General features: G+C 48.1%; 1 protein-coding gene across 2 annotated transcripts in view; it reads left to right on the forward strand.

Moving 5' to 3' along the window:
• DENND6B (DENN domain containing 6B) overlaps positions 1–23,369 on the forward strand; it is a 756,791-nt gene that overhangs the window by 664,887 nt on the left and 68,535 nt on the right. For both annotated transcript variants that reach the window (XM_069629519.1, XM_069629520.1), the window contains exons 17-18: positions 6,574–6,683; positions 7,852–7,954. In XM_069629519.1, the coding sequence (XP_069485620.1) occupies positions 6,574–6,683; positions 7,852–7,954 (213 nt within the window). The remainder of the gene's footprint in view (positions 1–6,573; positions 6,684–7,851; positions 7,955–23,369) is intronic.

The following is a 23,369-nucleotide window of genomic DNA, read 5'->3' on the forward strand; positions in this document are numbered from 1 at the left end:
AGCAAACCCATTAGGGAAGGATGGGACCTGCAGAGCCCATACTCTGTTGATACTCTGTGCTGTTCTGCCATCCACTGAGAGGGAATGCCACATTCCATGGACCTCTTGAAGGATCGTGCTCTTCTCAGCCCAGAGTCAAGATGAACACCCTTCCTCCCTCATCTTCCTTCTAAGAGCATGGGTCTTGGGCCTAAAGGGCCACACATTATACTCCTACTTCTACTATCTGAATGGCAGCTCAGCACGAGGTTAAACATTTCACAGACAGTGGGGTACTTATAGCTAAGGGAAAAACAAATGGTCCACACATGGTAATCTGTGCACCTTTCTACATCAGGGAAAACTGCCCTTTTCCCTGTCCTTTCATACTGGTAATGGTCCCTTTTCTTTCTATCACTGTGATTCCCCCCCCCCGTTGCTCCAAATAAGTAATCTCTCTCTTGTAAATTGAAAATACCTTCCCTTATCCCATTTATCGCCTTCCACTACAGAAACCCAGTCAAACTGCCCCTTTTCCATATACTTTTGATAATCTTTCACTTGTCATTTCCTGCACACCACAATAGCCCCATACCATCTATTCAGAATGATCATCCTGCCCTTATACCCAATCATATTTGCCTCTCTCTTGGTTCTGGTAATCTCCCTCTCCACTTCATTCATTTCAGTAATTTCCCTCTATCTTTGAATGCTGGTAATCTCGCTTCTCTCTCTGTACCCCAGTATTGGCCTTTGTCTCCTCATCAGTGTTCCTTTTTTCAGTTTTTTTCCGTCCTCATTACTTCTTTAATTTTTGCTGTTTTTGTCTCGAACAGAAGTGTCCCTTGAATGCCATCTTTCCCCATACTACTTCCCTTACCTTCTTTACTTTATGATGCTGATGAATTGATGACTGATGGATATGATTCTTTCTCCAGCATGGGGTCCATATTCCCTGTTGTCAGCCTGGGAATCCTCTGTAAAAGAAAAAACAGTTTCACTTTCACTTAAAAACTGTATTTCTTCTCTAAAACTAACTGTACTCTGGGCCATACTGCCTGCATCCAATGACAGTTCTCTTCTTAAGCCCCTCCTCTGGCAGCCATCTTTAGATTTTTACTGCACGCCTCAGTGTTGGGCGTCCTTGTGTTTGCTCTCTGAGCTATTTGTATGTTTTTTGTGTGTTTTCGATGTAAAAAGTTCCATTTTAGTTTCAAAGAATCCGGTGTGCTCTTTTCTTCATCTACTGACACCATGGACTCGTTGTCAGTGAAGTTCAGCGTCCTTCAAGGGCAAAGATCCATCGAAGATTTCACAAGACCTCTGGGCCTAGTTCGCGCCCTCCGACTATGAGGGAGGAGAAAAAAGAGGGAAGGTCCCTCTTCAGGTCCTGCACCAAATGTGGGCTACGGAATGTTTGTGGAGGGCAAGCACCTGCAATGCCTCTACTACCTGAACCTGGACCACAAGGTAGTAGAGTGCGAGATATGCCTCGGTTTCTCCAAGAAAATGATGGACAGGCATAGTAGGCTGGCAGCATGACTTAACGCCAAGGCCTCTGACCCGTGCTCCGAGCAGGGTCATGTCTCCCCCAGGACCGGCCGGTCCGAGGAGCGGTCTTCCAAGTCCTTTGCGGGCGCCTCATCTGTGGGAGCCCAAGACAAGGCCAAGAGCTGCAAGTCTGAGTCCACCGGGTTCGCCGCAAACGCAGGTCCCAAAGTGGATAGGGCGCGATCAGCACTACCTTCCGCCTCCATTGCCAGCCTACCATCAAGCTCCTTTTCAAAGAGGAAGTCATCTACTATGGCCAAACTACGTGAGGAATCCGAGAAGCCACGGACAGAGGAGAAGAAAGCCGCGAAGCCCAACAGGCAAAGGCATTGGCAGCTCCGTCAAGGTCTACTGCTACCACGACAGCTTTGGGCGCTGATCCTATGAGATTAGCTCCCATGGCTCAGAAAGTGTCCCTGCCCCCAAGGCGCGACACCACCGCAGTGACTTTGGCAAAGTCTGCAGGCATGCGAAAAGGGTTGAAACCGGCCCAGGCCCCAGTTCAAAGACCCTCAGAGGGGACAAAAGGGGCGAGAAGGCCCGAAACAGCCCTCCCTGGTCATCGCCCAACCCATGGAGGTCTCATCCACGGACGACGAAGATCAAGTTACATATGGTCCACAAGGATGTTGAGGAAGAGGACAACAGCGGCGACGGCGCAGGGCCTAGTTTTCCTGTTCTGCCTTCTCACCTGAGGGACATTTCCTTGGATATTCCGTCGACTCTACACACCTTGGTGTCAGAGATCCAGATGAGAATGTCTCCGGTTGTTACACGTGGTCCCCAGGTCCCCGATCAGCCCCCAACAAAGAAGAGGGGGCATCATCCTGATGCCCCCATTTCAACCTGTACCACGTCGGGTCCCTTCTTCACCAGCAGACCCAGACACGGGAACAGATACAGCCACGATTACGGATGATGACGAAAACACCATTGCAGCGGACTGAGAATCACCATATTTGGATGATCTACATAGGGTGTCCTCACCAGATGAGGTGGGATTGTCCCACTCCATGATTGCCAGGGCCTCCAAGCTTTTCCAGCTGGTTCCTGATGAAACCAGGAAGGAGGGCTTCTTGTATCAAAGGCGCAAGGCCAAGAGAAAGACGATCATGGCAGTGCCTTTTCTGGACGATGTGTGGGAGGAGGGCCTGCCCCACATGAAGAACCCTTGCACGGCTCCAGCCAAATGGGATAGGCTCGAGAAGAAATATAGGTTGCCGTACTCTGTCACCGAGTGCCTGAGGTCACAGCCATCGGCGGATTCGGTGGTGTCGCCGGCCACAAGGAAACAGTCGGCTAACCCGTCCTCCTCGTCTTCAGTCCCTCTGGACAGTGAGTGGGAAAGGATGGACGCCATGGGAAAGAAGGTGATTTATACAGCGGCATCCACTATCAAGCGGCCACCGCACTGGCGATCCTGACCACGTGCAACTGGGAATTGTGATACAAGCTGGGGCCGATCCTGGAGTTCCTGCCCGACGATAAGAAGATGGAGGCCATCACTCTCTTAGGAAGGGGATGTGGCGTCGGATCACACCATCATAGTGGCATTGGACGTCGCCAACACAAGGTTCCGGTAAATGGGGAACAGCGTCTGCCTTCGTCAACAAGGTTGGATGAAAGCCACACATTTCTATCGGCAGGTCCAAGCAAAGGTGCTGGACCTGCCCTTCGACAGAGAGTATCTGTTTGGTAGGGTCGTCGACGAGTCCCTCCAGGCCATCAAGACGTATATGGAGAGGGCCCGTTCCCTGGGCGCACTCCAGCAGCACCGCTCATCTTTGTTTCGCCCCTTCAGGGGAAAGTCGAGCATGTCTTCAAAAGGGTTCTCCACGTCGTACCAACAGCCTTCCAGATCCTCAACGCAAGAAGCCTACAGAGGCCCTTCCCAGGACTACGGTAGCAGAGGGCAGCGTTGCTGTCGGTGCCGATGCAAGCCTGAACCAACCGGGATGTTGGGCCCCACTAGTGCACCCCAGTGGGAGGCCGGCTGACGAGGTCAGTCAGCGAGTGGAGAAAGATCATCACCGACAGATGGGTGCTGGATGCTCATGCCCAAGCAAACACCCTGGAGTTACAACGCAGGTGTCTGCGGATCCCTCTGGTTACCCGTCAGGAGCAGCACATCCCTTAGCATCTGGAAGAAGTGCGGGTCATGCTGCGAAAAGGGGCGATAGAGCTGGTTCCCTAACAGCTATGAGGCTACGCAGTCTATTCCAGATACTTTCTAGTCAGAAAGAAGAAAGGGGGCTGGAGGCCCATCCTAGACCTATGACGTCTGAAAATATACCTAAAGTCCCAAAAGTTCAGGATGGTCACGTTGCAGCACGTGCTTGGCCAACTGAAAAAAGGAGACTTCCTGACCTGGAGGACGCCTACTTCCACACCCCCATCCACAAGAAACATCAGAAGTTTCTATGTTTTGTGGTGCAGGGACAGCACTACCAGTTCAAGGCTCTACCTTTCTGCTTGAAGTCGGCCCCCAGAGAGTTCACAAAATGGGAGCCTGGCACCAGTGGCAGCCCATCTGTGTCTACAGGGCATGCACGTATACCCGTACCTGCATGACTGGCTGAATCGCGCCCGCTCGCGTGAGCTCGCTGGCTGACGGACACATGGAGACGACCTTCCGGCTTTTGACAGATATGGGATTCTCTGTCAACTATCCGAAGTCCTGCTTAATGCCATTGCAGAACGTGCTGTTCCTAGACGCCAGACTCAATACAGTGTATATGGATAGAGGCTAGCAGCCATTCAAGGAAAGGTGCAACGGCTGTCGTCGCTGAAGACGGCCACAATGCGGGCCATCAAGTCTTTACTGGGCATGATGTTGTCTTGCATCTACCTCGTCCGTCTCTGCAGGTTGCAGATGCAACCCCTACAGGAATTCCTGGGCGCCCGCTGGATACAGGTGTTCGGAAGCTACACGGACAAGATCTCTCTCAATGAAGAGTTCCGTCGGGCGATAGGATGGTGGGGCGTCTGCTCCAACATCACCCAAGGCATGGGATTTCAAAACCCCCCCATACCAGATGATGGTCACCACGGACGCCTCCCTGGAAGGTTGGGGAGCGCGCACCGGACATCTGCACGGCAGAGTCCTGTGGCTGCTGGAGGAGAAGCATCTTCAGATCAACATCCTGGAGCTACGAGCAGTGTTCTGGGCCCTCAAGTCGTTCCTACCGTCTCTGAAAGGCAAGGTGGTAAGGATCTTCACAACACCACGCCATGTTTTACATCAGGAAGCATGGGGCACTGGATCCCCAGCACTCTACAAAGAAGTGCAGGACTTGGGGTGCTGGGCCGTTGGACAGCCCTAGAGTTTGGAGGATACGAGTTGCCTGCGAACTGCAGGGAGGTCCTCCCAGGGCCAGGGCCAGGGCGTTGTTGACCTTGAAGTGCTACAGTCACACGTGGAAGTGTTTTGTTACGTGTTGCGGCTCTCAGAAGATTACCCCTCTGAGGGTCAGGGCCCCACAGATTCTGCCATACTTGCTATCCTTGGCCAAGGCCGGACTGGCGCACGCCTCTATCAAGGTACATCTTGCGGCTATCTCTCGCTACACCAGGTCTCCAGGAAGATCTTCACTTTTGATCTCATCGACTTGTCAAGAAGTTCCTCAAAGGACTTTCTCGATCATTCCCACCAGGTGAAGGCTCCTGCCCCGGCGTGGGAACTCAATGTGACTCTGACGAGGCTCATGGGGGCCCCCTTTGAGCCTATGCAGTAGGCCCCTCTCAAGTTCCTCTCGTGGAAAACGGATTTCCTTGTGGCCATCACCTCTGCCTGGAAGGTAGGTGAGATCCAGGCCCTATCCTGCAAGCAATCATACCTGACTTTCCATGAATCGAGGGTGGTGCTACGGACAAACTCCTCTTTCATGCCGAAGGTTCCATCTAAATTCCACCCTAACGAGCCTTTGGTGTTGCCTGTTTTTTTTCCTGAAATCTTAGTCACCGGCAGAAAGGGCCTTGCACTCGCTAGACATTGCTCGTGCCCTGAAGTTCTACGTGACATGCACAAATAGTTTTTGGAAGACTCCGCAGCTGTTTGTGTACTTCGGTCCTGTGAACCATGGAAAGGCCTGGTCAGAGGCTTCCATTTCAAGGTGGCTCTCTGGCTGCATCACACATTGTGATCGGTTGGCAAACCAACCGCTGTCCGGCCTTCAGCATCTGCAGGGCTGCTACGTGGAGGTCCACGCATACCTTCACGAAATTCTACTGCGTCGACAGGGATTCCAGGGAGGAGTCCAGAGTCGGGCCAAGCAGTGCTATGCAACCTGTTTGCTTGAGGTGCACCTGTTACAGAGGTAAGAGTTAATTGCTTCTGTTGAACCTTGCCACCTCCCATGGTTGTGTAATGGTGTACTGCTATGTATTTGTTATTCATGAACATGTGAATCCATGCCAGACCCCATGCTGGAGAAGGTTTAAGTTACTTACCTGTAACTATTGTTCTCCAGCTTGGGTCTGGCATAGATTCATATATGAACCCTCCCTCCGAGCCCTCTGTGGCTCTTTTTGGTCATGCTGCCACTTTACGTGCTTACTAAATCTGAAGATAGCTGCTAGAGTAGGGGCCTAGGGAGAGGACTGTCATTGGACGGGGGCAGTATGACCCAGAGGATTGTGATTGGTTTAGAAGGGAAATACAGTTTTTAAGTGAACGTGAAACTGTTTTTTCTTTTACCAAGTATTCGCAGCCTGACGGTGAATATTCATGAGCATGTAAATCCATGCCATACCCATGCTGGAGAACAATAGTTACAGGTGAGTAACTTAAACCTTAATCGCAGTCTCACCATGCTTCATCAATACTGGTAATGCCCCTTCTTACAGCCATAACCTTTACCTCTCTGTTCACCCCAGTGTCATTCCCTTTTCCTTCTCCCTTAAACCTTGTCTTCCCCTCAACTTTTATAGTTTCTTTTCACTGATAATTTGCATCTATCCACACACCCATATAACATCTCTTTGCGTCCTCAATCTCTTAGAGGCATAACTTAAAGGATGTCTCTCTTGTTCTCTTTGATGCAGAATCCCCCTCACATCCGCCCATTCCGACAGGAGGAGTTTCTGAAGACTCTAGAGCATGCTGGACCGCAGCTCACTTCAGTCCTCCGGGGTGACTGGCTTGGGCTATACAGGTAATGGCATATATACCATGATTGCTTGCTTCTAGAGCATTGAGAGGCATATGAGGCTTGTGCAAGACCTATGACCTTAACTCATTTCTAGGACTAAAGCAGTAGTTATTCAGTGCACCAACAGTGGCCCTGCGATTTTTTTTTTCCATTTACTATTATGATATATTAAAATTCGGGGACAACCTGGCTTCTTCCCTGATCTTCCTAGGCACCAACACATGTAAAACAACACAATGATCAGGGCAATTTTGGATGGACCTTGAACCATTTAACTTCTCTCAATAGAAAATTCTTCTTTTTATTTAATCAAATGTATTCATCAGAAATCCCACAAGACAATATACAATTCAATATTTTAACATTTGCATAAACATGTTTGGAAAACAGCAGTGTAATGCAGACACTGTGTAATTAGTCAAGTGATAAGGCATATAAAATTGAGTCAGTCCCTTGTTTAGTAGGAAGGTTAATGTTTTGGACGAATAGCTGTCAAAAATGTACAACAAGAAATACATGAAATGTTTTGAACTTTACTCCTGTGTTTATGCAAATGTTAAAATATTGTATTGTATATGGTCTTCTCGGATGTTTTTTTAATGATTTTTGATGCGTACATTTGATTAAATAAAAAGAAGAATTTTCTATTGAGAGAAGCTAAGTGCTTTAAGGTCTATCCACAATTGACCTGATAAGCTATATTACTTTGACACATGAAGCACAAAATAGGCACAGCGTTTGAAGAACTGATCAGAGAAAATATGCATTGTCTCAGCCAGAGTTAATTCAAAATACGTGGATGTCGGAGACAAACTAGGCTAGTTAATAAGAGGAGGAAGGACGACAGGCTGAAATTGAGCAGATCTGATTACGGAAGTACTTTGACAATAGCGCGTGCGATATATGGCATTGTTAGGAAGAACCACTTCCTGGCTTCCTCTGGGCCACGTAGGAATAGAGCCCCTGCACAGAAGTCCAGTACAAGGCACTGTTGAGAGGTGTTTCATAAGGGACCAGTGAGAGATGTTAGTCTAAAAGCAAAGGCCTGAGATTTTTACCTATTGCAGCAAAGGTGAAAGGTGATGGGGTATGGATAGAAAGTTTGCTATTTGTTAGCACGTTTGTTAGTTTAATCTTCAGCATCTGTTGCTCTCATGTTGTTTTGTCTCAGGCGCTTTTTCAGGTCTCCAAACTTTGATGGCTGGTACCGCCAGAGACACAAGGAAATGACCCAGAAGCTAGAGACCTTGCATCTGGAAGTTATCTGCGAGGCGGTGAGTTAGTGTCTCCTGCTAAACTTTCCAAATGTGAAATGCTAGCTAAACAGTGTTCAAAGATAACAAATATAGAGTTTGCCAGCATTGGATCTTTCAAAGATGTACATGCTTTGAATATTCCCTGTTGTCAGGCTGGGAATCCTCTGTAACATAGAGCAGTTTATATTTAAATCCAGTCGCTTTAGTGCTCTTGTATAGTTATTTTGGGTTCTACTGCCCGCAGCCAATTGGAAAGGCTTTGTTAGCTCCACCCATGGAGGCCATTTTCAGTTTTCTTACCACATGTTTCGTGTTGGGAGTCCTCAGAAAATCTCAGGACAAAAATGTCGACGTATTCTTTCTACAAATACATTATTTTCAAACTTTGATGACGGGTCAAGCATCTCCAGTCCTGATGACAACTGATTGTAGTTCCGGCCTTGTCAGCAGCTTCTGTTCAAGCGGATTCCCATCCTCGTGACTCTCTGACGTTGTGGCCTACAACTATGACTGAAACCAGGAGAAAGTCTTTTCAAGGCCTGCACCCAATGCGGCCTGAAGAACGTGTTCATAGAAGACCTCCACAACAACTGCCTCTTTCCGAATCATGTCATCCAGGACTGTGAAATCTGGCAGTCGTTTTCTAACAATGATGCCGGTGGGTGGGGGGGGGTCTCTGGCTCGGCTTCGGTATGAAGCAATGCCTCGATCAAGCGGGACAGAACAACTCAGCGAACCACCTCTAGTAAGAGGTCTAGATTGCATGAGGAGGTGTCCCAGAGCAGAAAGAAGACACGTACAACACCACCCTCCAAGGGGTTTTCTTAGACGACAACCACTGCACCTTTGAAAGAGATGGAAAAGGCTCTGAGACTATCCACATCATCCACTCGGGTCCGGCCTTCCTCTGCATCCTAGTCTTCGATGGGTAAAGGCCCGACAACGTCACCGTCGGCACAGACGGCAAGGACATCATCAAGTCATCGTCGACAACACGAAGACCTCGTTTAGTAAGACCACACAGTCTACTAGCACAAAATCCTATTCGACGACCATAAAGACCTCGTCAACGTGTACTTTCAAATAGCCCGGTATGACTGTTCCGTCAATGATCTCGAACACAACACTGCCATCTTCTCCACCGTTGACACTGTCAGCGTCACAACCTTCTGCATTAGCAGCAGTACCCGGGCTTGTGTCCTCTTCCACTAACTCTTGGGATCACACCAGAGAGAGATTGATTGCTTACTAGCACCCAAGAGAGCACCCCTCAACTGGATATAGAGCTGGAAGACCCCTTACCTGTTTTCTCAGACAAAGAGGTGGATTTGGAGCAGATTCCATCCTGGCCTGAGTTGAACATGCCTCCACCAAGAGCAACCCCTATTTGCGGGCCTCCTCGTCAGGCAATTCATTGACCAGGTTTGGTCTCCTAGAGACTTCTCATTGGACATCCTAGCCACCCTAAAACTTAACTTCAACACAGGTTGCCACACCTTACGGTTTCAGACACCTTAGGGGCAACAAACATCACAGCCAGGTGTTCGTTGGACAGCTGCTCCCCTCATCCTATGAGGGATCATTGTCTTCAAAGGCCACTTCAGCTAACTGATACTGAGTTGGAAGAGAAGCTCCACAGGATCAGATGTCCGTCCACACCACAGACACAACAGATGATTTCAAAGACATTGTCCCAGCAGGCAGCAAACCGGACGAGATCCCTACCAGGAATTCCCTGTAAGATGCAATTGTTTCTTTTCATGCCTTAAGGTCTAGGGACACAAAGATGTTCGGCCTGACCCCTGAGGAGCAAAGGAAGGATAGTTTGCTCTTCCAAAGACAAGAGCAGCACAGGAAATCTGTCGTAGCCATACCCCTGCTGAACGACATCTAGGATGAAGGTTTATTAACCATGACCAACCTCTCCCCTCCGCCTCCCAAGAAGGAGGAGAGGTTAGAAAGTATATAGTCCCAGACTCAGCACCCACATTCCTAAGGCCACAACCAACTCCAGACTCTGTGGTGTCAGCAGCGGCCCTCAAGCGTTCCACCAATCCTTCATCTTCCTGTTCAGCTCCCACTGACAAGGAAGGAAAGCGCCTAGATGCCTTTGGAAATAGGGTCATTACAAGAGATGCCACTAACATCAAGGCAGCTAATTCCATGACTATCTCTCCATATATGGCTGGGAGCTCTGGTTTAAGATGGGACCCATCCTCGATTCCTCGCGGATGATTCCTCCTTTGTTCTCCTTCTCAAAGGAGAAGACTTGTCAGACCCCGTTGTGATATCTGTCTCTGTGGACATAGCCGACACTGACTTTAGGCAACTGGGTAATGGCTCTGTGCGTCAAAAGCAAAGCTACCGGCCAGAGGTGCAGATGAAGGTGGCCGACATGCCATTCAACTGCATTGATCCATTCGAAAGGTGCTTCACAAAACACTACAGACCATCTAGACTGACACCTATACGGCCCTCTCCCTGGGCACTTTGCAGCAGAGGCGCCAGTCCTTTCGCTCAGGAAAGTCTTGTTTTTCAAGAACTACACGTGACTACCGGCCCTCCTATCAGTTACCTTCCTACAATGCCCCTACGTGTACCCCACATCGGACCCCTACAAAAGTCCCATTTGTGCAAGGGCAACCAATGCTGACATGGCACCTTGCAAGCCAGGGGCCAACCGGCTAAACGGCTCTGGCCCACCCCAATTCACGAACTCACGCTTTCGCACTCTGATGGGAGGAAGACTTGACGCATTTCATCCAGGAGTGGAAGTACATCATCACTGACGAATGAGGGATCCAGCAGGGCCAATGACCACCTACCATTCCTCCAGTGCAGAAGGCAGAGAAAATCAATCATCATCATCTTCAGCAGGAGGTCAAGTCTCTCATGTCAAATGGAGCCTTAGAGAGGATACCAACCACAGAATGTGGAGACAGCGTCTACTCCAGATACTTCCTGTAAGAAATAAATCGGGGTGGGGGGTTAGACTTTCAAATAATAAACAAGTTTCTAAGGGCTCAGACCTTCAGGATGGTTACGCAGCAGCAGGACCTCACCCAACTGCATCAAGGAGGTTTCCTAGCATAACTAGAATTAGAGGATGCCTATTTTCACACCCTATTCACCAGAAACCCTGCTGTTAACTGCACTTTGTTGTGGCATGCTGCCATTATCAGTTGAAAGCTCTGCCCTCCGACTGCGGTCAGCCCCGTGAGTCTACCAAATGTCTAGCCCCAGTGGTGGCTCATCTGCACCGAGCAGACACTTATGTCTACCCATACCTGGTTGTCTGGCTGGTAGGGCAGCATCATGCACCACAGCGGCCACACCGCACAAACCATTCAGTGCTTGCAGTCACTAGGGTTCTCGATAAACTATCCGAAATCTTGTCTTATCCCATCTAAACAAGCTCTTTATTTGGGAACCCGCCTCGCCATGCTCTTGCACAGCAACCCCATCGGAAGAGAGGGTTCAAGCCCTCCTTGCCAAGGTGCAGCGGCTTTCCACAATACCGGCCCCCTGGGTCCGCAGCTACAAATTGCTGCTGGGCATGATATCCTCTTGCATCCCCCTGATACAACGCTGTAGACTCCACATTCAACCCCTGCAGGAGTTCCTTGATGCACGTTGGATGTAGGTGTCAGGCTCTTGGGACATCATCACACTGACGCAACATATCAGAAAGCATTTCACTGGCGGTCAGTTCAGGCTCATCTGGTTCAAGGTGCCCCCTTTTGAGCTACCCCTCACCCGATCACAGTCACAATGGGCGCTTCTCTGGAAGGCTGGGGTGCACATTCAGGGGACCTGCCTGCCAAGGGTCCTTGGACAGAGGAGGAGAAAGCTCTGCATATCAATCTTCTAGAGCTGTGCACTGTCTTTCGGGCGCTCAAGACATTTTTACTGCAAGTCAGCGGTCGGGTGTTGTGGATCTTTATGTCCAACACCACCACAATGTTATATGTACGCAAGGAGGGATGCACCAGATCTCCCTCTGTCGGCGGAAGCACAGGCACTGCGGCACTGGGCCCTGAAACACCACATGCTCCTCATTCCTTTTCACCTCCCAGTTGTTCAGAACACAATGGCTGATTCCTTCAGAAAGGAACTCTGCTCCTGTCACGAGTGGGAGATCCAGGATTACCAGCTCTGCCATATGTTCAGCCGTTGGGGAACTCTGGAGATTGACCTTTTTGTCACCCATGAGAACAAGAGGTGCATGGCCTTTGCCAGCAGGTACCCACACCAGGAGAGCTTGGGGGACGCTTTCACGTCCCCCTGGGAGGGAAAGTTCCTGTTTTTTTCCCCCCGATGCCACTGGTGGCACAAGTATTAAGTGTCTTCAGACAACATCAGTGCAGACTGATTTTAGTGGCTCTGGAATGGCCGAGACAGTTCGGGTACTCCGACCTCTATGCCCACTCCACTGCAGCCCCGGTGAAACTTCATCCTCTGCACAATCTGCTTTCCAGGTGCGAGGGAGGTTCCATGTCTTAAAATCGAAGCAAAAATTGCTGTGTATACAAAATATTGTGGCAAAAATGCAGTGGTTTTGCCATCACAGTCATGTAAAGGATGCGGGGGCACCCCCGCAACCCCTGGACCCATTATACCATTTAAGAGGATCGGGGGACACCTCTGCAATCCCCGCTCCACTTAAATGGTATAATGGGGTACACCTTTACCGGGTCAAACCACAGCATTTTTGCCACGATTTTTTTTTTTACCGGCAACATTTTTGCCGCAATTTTATTACCTAATACCGCGAGGGAGCAGTCCTCCATCACGACCCGGCCTCTCTCAACCCGACGGCATGGCTCCTCTGCTCCTAGAATTCAGCTGTATTCCGCTGCCTCTTGATTGCAGGAAAATTCTGGTGCGGGCCCTGCACCTCATCTATGCGTGTTTACTACAAGAGCAAATGTACACGCTTTACTATGTGATGTAGTCCACGGAACCTAGATCCCTTTGCCATTCAGCCGAAGGATATCCTACCTTACCCGTTGTCTCTGCACAAGCCGGCATGGCTCACTCCTCCATTAAAGTGCACCTTGCGGCAATATCGCATTGCACTGCTCTTCTTCTGCACCTTCTCTTTGGTCTGACAGGCTAGTCAAGGAGTTCCTGCAGGGCCTCTTTCGTTCTTTTCCACCTACCAGATCCCAGAACCAGCGTGGAAGCTTAGTGCGGTCCTGTCTAGACTCACGAGACCTCAGTTGCAGCCAAATCGCAAGGCTTCACTCACATTGACGCGATGGGTAGATGAGATCCAGGCATTCTCCTGCAAGGCACCGTAGCTGACATTCCACAAGTCCACTAACCCATCTTTTTTCCTCAAGGTGCCTTCAACATTTCATCTGAATGAGCCAGTAGTGTTACCTGTTTTCTATGGATCCCAGGTTTCTCCTGCAGAACGTTCTTTGCATTCCTTATACATCATACGTGCTTTGAAGTACTACATCGCTTTCACCAAATCATTGCGAAAGACCTCTCAGCTCTTTGTGAAATTTGCTCCCTCTGGTGTTGGCAAAGCACTCTCCACGTCTTCGATTGCCAGGTGGATTTCTTCCTGCATTTCCTTCTGTCATGAGCAAACTGGTAGGCCTCTCCCTGGCAGACCCAGGGCTCATTTCACCAGAGTGGTTGCTGCCACTATGGCATTCCTATCTAGAATTCCCCTGCTGGACATCTGCAGGGGAGAAACCTGGGGGTCGGTGCACACATTTACTAGATTCTCCTGTGTTGACAGGGATTCTGCAACAGAGTCCAGCGCCAGTCAGGTGGTTCTACGTAACCCATTTGCATAAGGTTAGTGTCTCCTGTGGTAAGTTTTGCTACAAGGAGCTTGCCTACACCCATTATGATTATATGGTACTGCTTTAAAATCTAGTCACAGCACGTGAATCTATGAAAGATCCAATGTGGAAGAAGGAATTCGTTATTTACCTGTAACTCCTGTTCTCCTGCATTGGCATCTTTCATAGATTCACATGCAACCCACCCTCCTAGCACGTTTGGCTCTGTTTGGGTCATCCTGCCACTCTACGTGCGCTGTGCCAAAATCTGAAGATGGCCTCCAGGGGTGGAGCCAAGGGATCCTTCCCTATTGGCTGTCGGCAGTATGACCGAAAATGACTATACTGGAGCATTTTAGTGACTGAAGTTTTCAGTTTAAATATAAACTGCTCTATTTTACTGAGTATTTCCGAGCCGGATGACGGGGAATATTCACAGCCTGTGAATCTATGAAAGATACCAACGCTGGAGAACAGGAGTTGCAGGTAAGTAACGTATCCCTTATCACCCAGTTCTCCAGGTAAGTAACGTATCCCTTATCACCCAGTAATATCATACAAATATTGAAAGGAATTGTGCATGAAAATCTAGCTTCACTACTCTTAAGAAATGCCAACATCACAAATGACTTCATGTTTCACCCTATCCAAGGCTTTGTCTAAAACATGGTCTCTCAAGCCTATGGCTAGAAAGCTGTGATGGGGCTTGCATTGGCGTCCCAGACCGTTTACTTATAAGTCATGTATGTTGGTTTAGGTTACTAAAGGAAGGCGGGCTTGCATCAATGAAATGATTGAGAAATCCTGGTCAAGGGGTTAACAGGGGCATTTCTTTAAATAATATTTAATTATGGCGTGTGTGTTTAAACCTACCCTCAAGCATCAGTGCTAAGGAACGCAAGCACACTTTAAGACACAGGTACTCTTGATTTTTATACTGAAAGGCTTGTTGACATTGCACCTCTGTATATATCATTATACAATAGTCTGTAAACACCTGGGAAGCTACTTTTAAGCCACACCATTGAGTAGGGTGCAGAAGTGGCGTAGACAGTGTGTTTGAGGGGCATGGCTCACCTTGATTGCTGCAGAGTCCAAACTGCTCTTCTGGCTACAGCTTGGCTGTGTTCAGAGCGGTTTCTCTTGTCCGATGTGGGCACATGTATGTTTGTGCAAAAACAAGTTAAACCTGTATGTGAAACTTCCATGTTATTAACATTAGGCAAGACCACAAGATGTGTGTCTGTCTCTAAGGATGACTGCAAGCATGTAATTTTATCGCACAACATCTCCTGGGGCGTGCTCAAGTCTTGAAAGTACTAAAGCACGTTTGGTATGGTATCAGGATGTTGCATGGCAGGTTTAAAATAAAAATGTTTCTGCTTTTAGCCTCAATTAACATTGCATTTTGTACTTTCAGGCTTGTATTTATTAACTGTACTGAAATGCAAAATGACAGGCGCTAACAATGCTTGGATTTAAAAAAGATGATTTGATAATTCAGTTTCTGCATGTAGTAGTAGTTGGGTGAGAAAAGTGGACTGTGGTTTGTCTGCATTGCTAACTGCCTATTTGTTATTTAGATTACTGTTGTGTGGCAGAAGAGAAAGCATTTACGTAGCTCTGAATATATGGTATTTATACCCCACAGGCCTGTCTGCCAAGCAACACGTTGTTTTACAGAATATGGGGATAATACAAAGAGAATGATTGGTAGAGAAGGGGAGTCCAATTAAGAGGTCTATTTTGTGCATTAGTATTCCACAGGAATTTTGAAGTTATGGTGGATAACAATGATGGCAATGAGATGTAACTTTGGATTTTTACTCAAACTGTTACCTTTTAAACCTATTATTTATTGGCAAACAGAGTACAAAGGTACCAGGTAATTTCTTAGTACTTACACAGTCACATGTAATACCATAACAGCACAATACTAAAGTCAGGAATATCACCTTACATTACTTAAACATTTGCAGTGTGAAATTTTCGATAATGATTCAATTACATATTTACAATTCAGTCATTAGAGTGGTTAGATAGGTATGCATGGAACTCCGTCCAGACGTTCTTGGGACGAGAGTGTAGGGCCAGCAAGTTCACATATTCCTCCTCGCATGTTTAAGTCCAAGTACGTGCAGCCAACCACATTTTTGAAGGTCGGAGGAGATGGCTGCTTCCAATTCTGGAGTATACACCTCTTGGCCACAACACAGCTTATATTTAGAAAAGCTAACATTCTTTTATTCACAGTGCTGTTCCACACTCCAAACAGAACCCCCAATGGATCATGCTCAATGGGAGACCCAACGATTTTGTAAGTGCTTGTAGGACCTTATTCCAAAAATTCTGGAGCCCGATGCAGGCCCAAAACATGTGTATATGGTCAGTCTCCTCAGCCTGGCATCTGGAGCAGGTGTAGAGTGACTGTCGGTGAACCGGTTAAGCCTATGGGGGGTATAATTCAATTTCTATTGTATACAGCAGAATCTAAAATTGAGGGCGACTAAGTGTGAGGGAGCACATAGAGTACTCGCCCATGCCTCACACACCCTGGCCAATGAGTCCAGGCTTTTGTTCAGCAGCATCTTATATAGGGAGGAAACTATCCCCCGGGCGCCTTGGGCATTAGCAATGTACTGCAGTTCCTGGGTTTCAGGGGATTCAGCCGGGAAGCATGGCCATACCGATCGTATTGCTGCACGCATCCTATAGTATTGTAGCATTTCCAATCCCGATCCGCAGTGCCCCCCCCCCCCGCCACATCTGGGGCGTCATGACCTTCCCATCAGGGAATAGATCCTCCAATGCCCTATATCCTAACCCATGGCAATGGTGCATCAACGCTGGATCGTGTGGGTTCTACCCCAGGAAACTTCCATATAGGGAGCCATCTATAGTAAGGGCGTGTCTAGTTAACTGATGGTAATATCCGGCCCCACACCAATAACGTAGTAGCTGTCGGTCCATTGGGGAGTTATCTTTATAGGTTAGGTTCAAAATAAGCGTTTTGATGGTAGTCACCTGCTGCCATTTGTTCAAGTTTAACATGAGGTGTGTGCAGGGAGTCGGTATACCAGTAGGAGACATATTGGGCCTGTGCTGCTATCTAGTACAGCTCGAGGTGGGGGGCTATGAAACCCCCTCCCTCGTAGGGAAGGGTCATATCTGCCCATTTCTTTTGCACAGCCCCAGCATGCCATAGGAATTGTGCACGCGGAGCATGTAGTTGAGCAAAATATTGCTTCCCAGGCCAGATGGGGACATTTGCGAAAATATATAGCAGTTTAGGCAACAAAATCATCTTCACAAGAGAAAGTCTGCCCAGCATGGGTATGGAAAGTGGCCGCTATCTGGCTAGCTAAGCCATGGCATATCTTTCAATCGCCCCATTGTTATCCGACAAAAACGTCTGCTTGGTCCCAGATATTTGGACCCTAGGTATCTAATTCCTTCTGGTGACCAACGGAGTGGGAATTCGCATGCTGGTTGACTGGTATTCTTTGTGAATGGGAACATCTCAGATTTACTATAGTTGATCGTGAAGCCAGAGAAGCTTACCATCCGGATCACATCTCTAAGTATCGAATCAAGGTTTGTGTGCGGGTCCCTAATATACAACAGCACATCATCTGCGTATAATAATATGATCTCTGGCTGGTCCTTCCAGCAACTCCCTGCTGAGCATGTAGAGCTCGAATTCTGTCGGCCATTGGTTCTATCACCAGATCGAAGAGGATAGGGGAGAAAGGACAGCCCTGCCGGTTGCCCCTGTTTAATGTGAAAGACGGAGATCTGTATGAATTGACCAATACACTTGCTGTGGGACACGTGTATAACAATTTAATGTACCTGATCATTTCGGGCCCAAAGCCCATCTTTTCAAGGACCAGCCACATGTATTGCCATGATATTTAATAAAAATTGTTTTAAAAAAAAATGTATTGCCATGAGACCATGTCAAAGGCCTTCTGCGCGTCCAATGTTACTGCTACTGCCTTTGCATCGGGATCAATTCTGGCCATCACGTCAAAGAGCCTTCTTATATTCAATGATGTCGACCTGCCGGGGACAAAACCACCTTGATCATCATGGATCAAATAGGGCATGAGTGGTAGGAGCCTATTCGCCAAGACTTTAACGAAGATTTTTGTATTTGTATTAATAAGACAGAGCAGTCTGTACGACCCGCACTCGTTACTTGGTTTCCCGGCCTTTAGAAGAATCGTTATTGTGGCATCCTGTGGCATGGGGGGAAGAATGGAGTCGCAAAGCGACTCATTCTAAACTTCAAGGAGGCTTGGGGAGAGCAGCCCTTTATGCTCTTGATAAAATTCCAGAACCAGACGATCGGGTCCCGGGGCTTTTCCGTTTGGCAGATCTACTATCACCTTCACTATCTCTTCAAGTGAGATCGGTGTTTTCGAGCTCTTCTCTTGTCTGAGGACTCACGGAAGACATAGGGATCTCATCTAGGAGGGAGTGTATAATGTGTTCATCATATGGCTGGGCTGCCTCATGTAGGGTGCTATAGAACCTAGAGAATACATTAAGGATCTCGTGGTCAGTCCACTGCGGGACACCATCCTTGTTGTTAATGCACTCTACCGGAGTATGCCCGCCTTCCTATCTAGTCAGTCTAGCCTGTGTCCTTCCCTGCCTCTCACCCTCACCATATCTCCTGGCTGCCTGTGGGCGTGTACAATCCTGTACCACCTCAAGTGCATATGACTCAGAGTTCTAACTCAGCCCGTATCTGTGCTAACTTATCCGGGCTTGACGCTATTGAGTACTCCTGCTCTAGTTGTTTAAGTTTGGTTTCCGAGCCTTGAAGGTCCCTCCTTATCACTTTCAGTATACCTACTTCTCTGGATATGGACATTCCCTGAATATACACCTTAAAAGCTTCCCATCTTACTCCTGCCATGGTATCCTGCAGTTCATTGCAAATAAAGTGTGTTTCGATATCAGATTGGATCTCTGCCTTAATTACAATATCAGAAAGCGTCTGCCTTAAATTGCCAGGTGTTACGAGGTGTAGGTGAAGATCCCATCACCAATGACAACGTTACTGGTGATTGGTCTGATAATGTACGGGGCTGCATCTCAGTGTTCTTGACCTTGTCCATAGGGAGCCCGACACTAGGAACATGTCTTTCCGTGACGAGCAATCATGCACAGAGGAGTAATGAGAGTACTGCCTCTCTTGTGCGTGGAGGGTTCTCCAGACATTGGAAAAAATGGCAGGGTAGAGGGGCACAAGCTCATAAGATGTGTATCAGGTTTGTGACAGGTAAGTGTATTTATGTATCTAGCGAATATGAGATGAATGAATGTGTACATAGACTTCAGGTGCAAAGGGACAGAAATTTGTCTCGAGGCCACTGGAGACAGAGAGAAAAGAAGTCAAAGCGTGACCTGTCATATGTTGACAGGTAGTCCCTCGGTGCACTCCTAAGGGATATATCAATCCCAGGTAGTTGTAGTTATAGGTTCAATTCAATCTACAAGTTTTTTTTTTGTTTTTTTTTTGTGGCACATAAGGGCATTGCCTCTTTTCACATAATTATGTGAAATCGAGCAATAAAGAGGCTGCATTCTTTTCAGTTTCAATTAGTGATTATTTACAAAATCTAGTGAAGGGAAGCAAACATTCAAAAAGAAATGACAATTTTCACAATTATCACAGTAACAGAAAAACAAATGAAGAGTAAAGTGAAGTAGTACAGGGGCTAGCAAGCACTTAATATATTTTTCCATTGATGCAATGTGTCGCATCTTAAAGTTCCATCAAAGGGTTGTTTGCAGTCCCACACTGTTAGGTTTCAGATAGTCCTGTACACAATTGTTCCAGATGTGTAGACTCTTGCACATATGGTAGGCTGTATCGTAAGGTGTAGAAAAGTGCTGACGCGTTTTGGAAATCCTTCTTCAGGGCTAGTACAGCCTAACTAGATTCATGTATTCCAATTTTCCATCACCCGATGAGTATCTAGAAGTAACACATAGAGACTATATTTTAGAGGTGATATGTCACTCTATAATAATAGCTGAATAGTTAATGCATAAATATAAAAGGACCAACCTTGTGTCCTCTTGTTAGGTACGTAGCAGCTGTATTAAATCTTTATACAGCAGTCTAGAAGTTAAGGGTGAAAGCTGCTCAGTGATCTGAGACATCTGTAGGTGTGTCGGGTCCACGGCGGTCTGCGTGTGATGTCTACCAGGACGGGAGGGTCCTCCCAATAGTCATGTGTGGAACCGGTCCAAAGACAAAAACCGTTGTCCAGACCTGCCAGAGATATAATAAATTGCTTTCAATAGTGGTCCAGTAATACAGTATTATGCATGCTGTTAGTGGCGTAAGGAGGAAACCGTAGTTTCTCCCAAGATGAAGGTACTTGAGTTGCATAGCAAAATCATGCTGTTAAAAGGGAAGCCCGACAGGATTCTAGGAGCGCTCGTATCAATATCCATTAAGTGTGGTGCACCAAGGCTCTAGTTTATGCCATGGTGTGAATATTAGATACAAATAGTCTGCAGTCTGCAGTCACATGCAAGCCTAACGACTGGGACCGCAGTAAATTCCATATTGTCTGGGAGTTTGTCTCAGTGTTCGTGATATATATATATAGAATTAAACGACAGATCATGTCAAGATACTGATATATATAGGAACCTGTAATACCCAACTGATGGGGCCTGTGGCAGAATGTCAAGGATTTGTCTCGCGGCTTACCTGAAAACAGCGATGCACCCCGCCAAGCGTCGGTCTCATTGCTAAGCGGGGCGCGACTGATTTAGTAGTGATATGGTTGCCGGGCAATGGGAGCCAAGCACGTCTCATCGTCGGGAGCCATCTTAGTGTGGGTGTTTGGTGCGTTGCCTAGGCAATGCGTTCAGATGCCTAATCCAGGATTAAAGCTGTCCAAGATTATACTGCAATCTGTGGTATAAATGCTCGATGCATCAGTCCGGTGAAGCATCACCCTTAGCCTGCTCGGGCCGTTCGGGATCGGGATATGCATCTCTATGAACTTGACCGCCTCATTGGGGACCGTAAATAAATAGAGCTTGCCCGGAAACAGGAATTTAAATCTGGTCGGGAATAACATGGCATATTGGATATTGCGGCGGCAGGTGCAGCTCGTTTTTTTCCCTTGCAAGACGAAGAAGGTGGTCCCTATCTCGGTAGCTGAGAATCTTAGCTATAATGGGTCATGGGAAATCGCCATGTTTGGGCAGAGGACCCAAGGCTCGGTGAGCTTGTTCAACCACAAAATGGGGGGACAAGGCAGGTGACCCCAAAAGGTCCCTGAGCAGGTCTTCGACCGCCTGTTCGATACCTCCTGTCAAGGCATCCTCCGGAACTCCCACTATTCTAATGTTGTTCCTTCTGGATCAGGACTCTAAATCATCGCACTTAGACTTTACCATTGTCATATCTCTCACCAATGACGACACCGTATTCTGGAGGATCTGCACGGTGTTCACTGTTGCCCCTACCCTTGTCTCTGCTTCCGTTATGCGACTGCATTCTCTGGCTAGCTGAGAAGCGACATTGGCAGTGATGTCATCTAGCTTCTCGTGGACAGCCGCAAAAACCTTTGCCCTGGCCTCCATTATATGTGTAAGGTCTGGGGGTGGGTCTAGCAATGGCTAGGCTTGTTCTACAGTGGAAGTAGTAGCGGTTTCAACTGTCCCTTTGGTGTTGGCTGTTGTCAACTTGTCCATGGCGCCAGTTTTCTTGCCCCTGCCCTCGCCTCTAGTCATAGTGTTGTGATCAGCGAGGTATTGTGTGTGCACTCACCAAAATCTGGCAGTCCCAACAGGCATACACAGTGCTACGGGGTTGATTCCTTTGAACTTGTCGGCAATCAGTCTGTCCACTAAAAGCCAATAAAACAATCACCTGTGCGGCCCCCCCACCACAGAATGCCACTCAACCAATGGCCACCCATCTGTATGGGTTCATTATATAAGGACACAATGCGTTGACAATATCTTCACAGTTGTGTAACAGTATGGGGTAGGAGGTAGTGCACCCCACTCCCTGTCCAGGGTATAAAGTATGCTAGTGCTGCAGCGCTACCGTCTGATGAAGGGCAGGACAAGCAACATTGAGGATTGAAAGGGCCAAAGGAGCAGCCAAACCCAGGTCTGTAGTTTGCCTCACACCACAGACACTTGACTCTCTTGCAGTCCAGTTACGGTTTCCAGATTCTGTCCAGCGTATAGGAGAGATGTCATTGAGAATTTGGCCTCTTGTAGTGTAACGCTATAAACCCTCAGGCACAGGGCAGCGACACGTGAGCAGTAAGTAGAGGCGTCGAGTTGAGCACAGAGTCAACAATATGGTATACTGGGGTGCCCAGAGGAGATTACTGCCACGTACTGTGTTAGTTGATTGTCCACAGCGGGGGCGGTAGGCAGCAGCAGCTGGTATCCAGCAGTCCAGGCCAGCGGATATAGGGGCTCACGGGATGGACCCCCGCAACACAAGTCCCCCGTCAGCGTGGGTCCCAACAGCACGGATGGGGCTTCACTGCGCTTGGGTGCGTGGAATCCGCTGGACGTCCGTTCCTGCAGGGCACCCCCTACGATGGAGACTGTAATGCTGGCCGTGGGTTGGCCCCCCCCATCCCCTAGTGGGGAAGATGGAGCGGCCCCACAGCATGTTGATAATGATTGCTGCAGCCATGGCCGAGCTCAATAGTCCAACGGGGAAAGCAGTGCGTCAGTCAGCCCTCTCCTAGCAGGCCTACGGCTGCCAGCCGCCATAGGACACCAGATATAGCTTGAGAGGCCATTATGAGCGGGTCCTCGCGATCTGGCTCCCCTTCACTTTTCCACCTTGCCTTCTATCCGGACCTCATCAGATCCAGCTTTCGATGGTCCTTCCTCGGCAAACGCAGCTCGCTCTTTTAACGATGCAGCATGTCTTCGGTGCGCAGCTCTCAACGCAGGGCTTTCTCGGCTCTGTTTTGCCCGGGATTGCTGGTGCAGGTAGCCCACTGTGCAGGCAAGATGTATTTATGTAAATTTAATTTGCATTTTTAAGTAACTTTGGGTCTCACCCTAAGTTACTAGGGGCATCCAGACGTGGACCCCTTGCTCACTATTCTTAGAGAGGCACAGATCCACCCTACTGACGAGGTCCAACCAGACCGAAACACGTGTCTGGGGTTTCTGTTGGTACTCTTCTTCAGAGGAGAATTGCCTAGCATTTTGGTGCTGTACTGCCCCAGGGCAGGACAAAAACAGATATGTTTGGGATATTTCTTCTCTGTGAAAGATAGTGAGCTAAAGACTCTGGGTAAGTCACTCGTAACCAGGACTAATGTCTGGCAGAGGGACTCCCAGGACCCCCTTGTTAATTTGCATTTTTAAGTAACTTTGGGTCTCACCCTAAGTTTCTAGGGGCATCCAGACGGGGACCCCTTGCTCACTATTCGTAGAGAGGCACAGATCCACCCTACTCATGAGGTCCAACCAGACCGAAACACGTGTCTGGGGTTTCTGTTGGTACTCTTGTCCAGAGGAGAATTGCCTAGCGTTTTGGTGCTATACTGCCCCAGGGCAGGACAAAAACAGATATGTTTGGGATATTTCTTCTCTGTGAAAGATAGTGA

The sequence above is a fragment of the Ambystoma mexicanum genome, chromosome 12, assembly GCF_040938575.1.
Source record: "Ambystoma mexicanum isolate Mex_15411 chromosome 12, UKY_AmexF1_1, whole genome shotgun sequence".
Lineage (NCBI taxonomy): Eukaryota > Metazoa > Chordata > Amphibia > Caudata > Ambystomatidae > Ambystoma > Ambystoma mexicanum.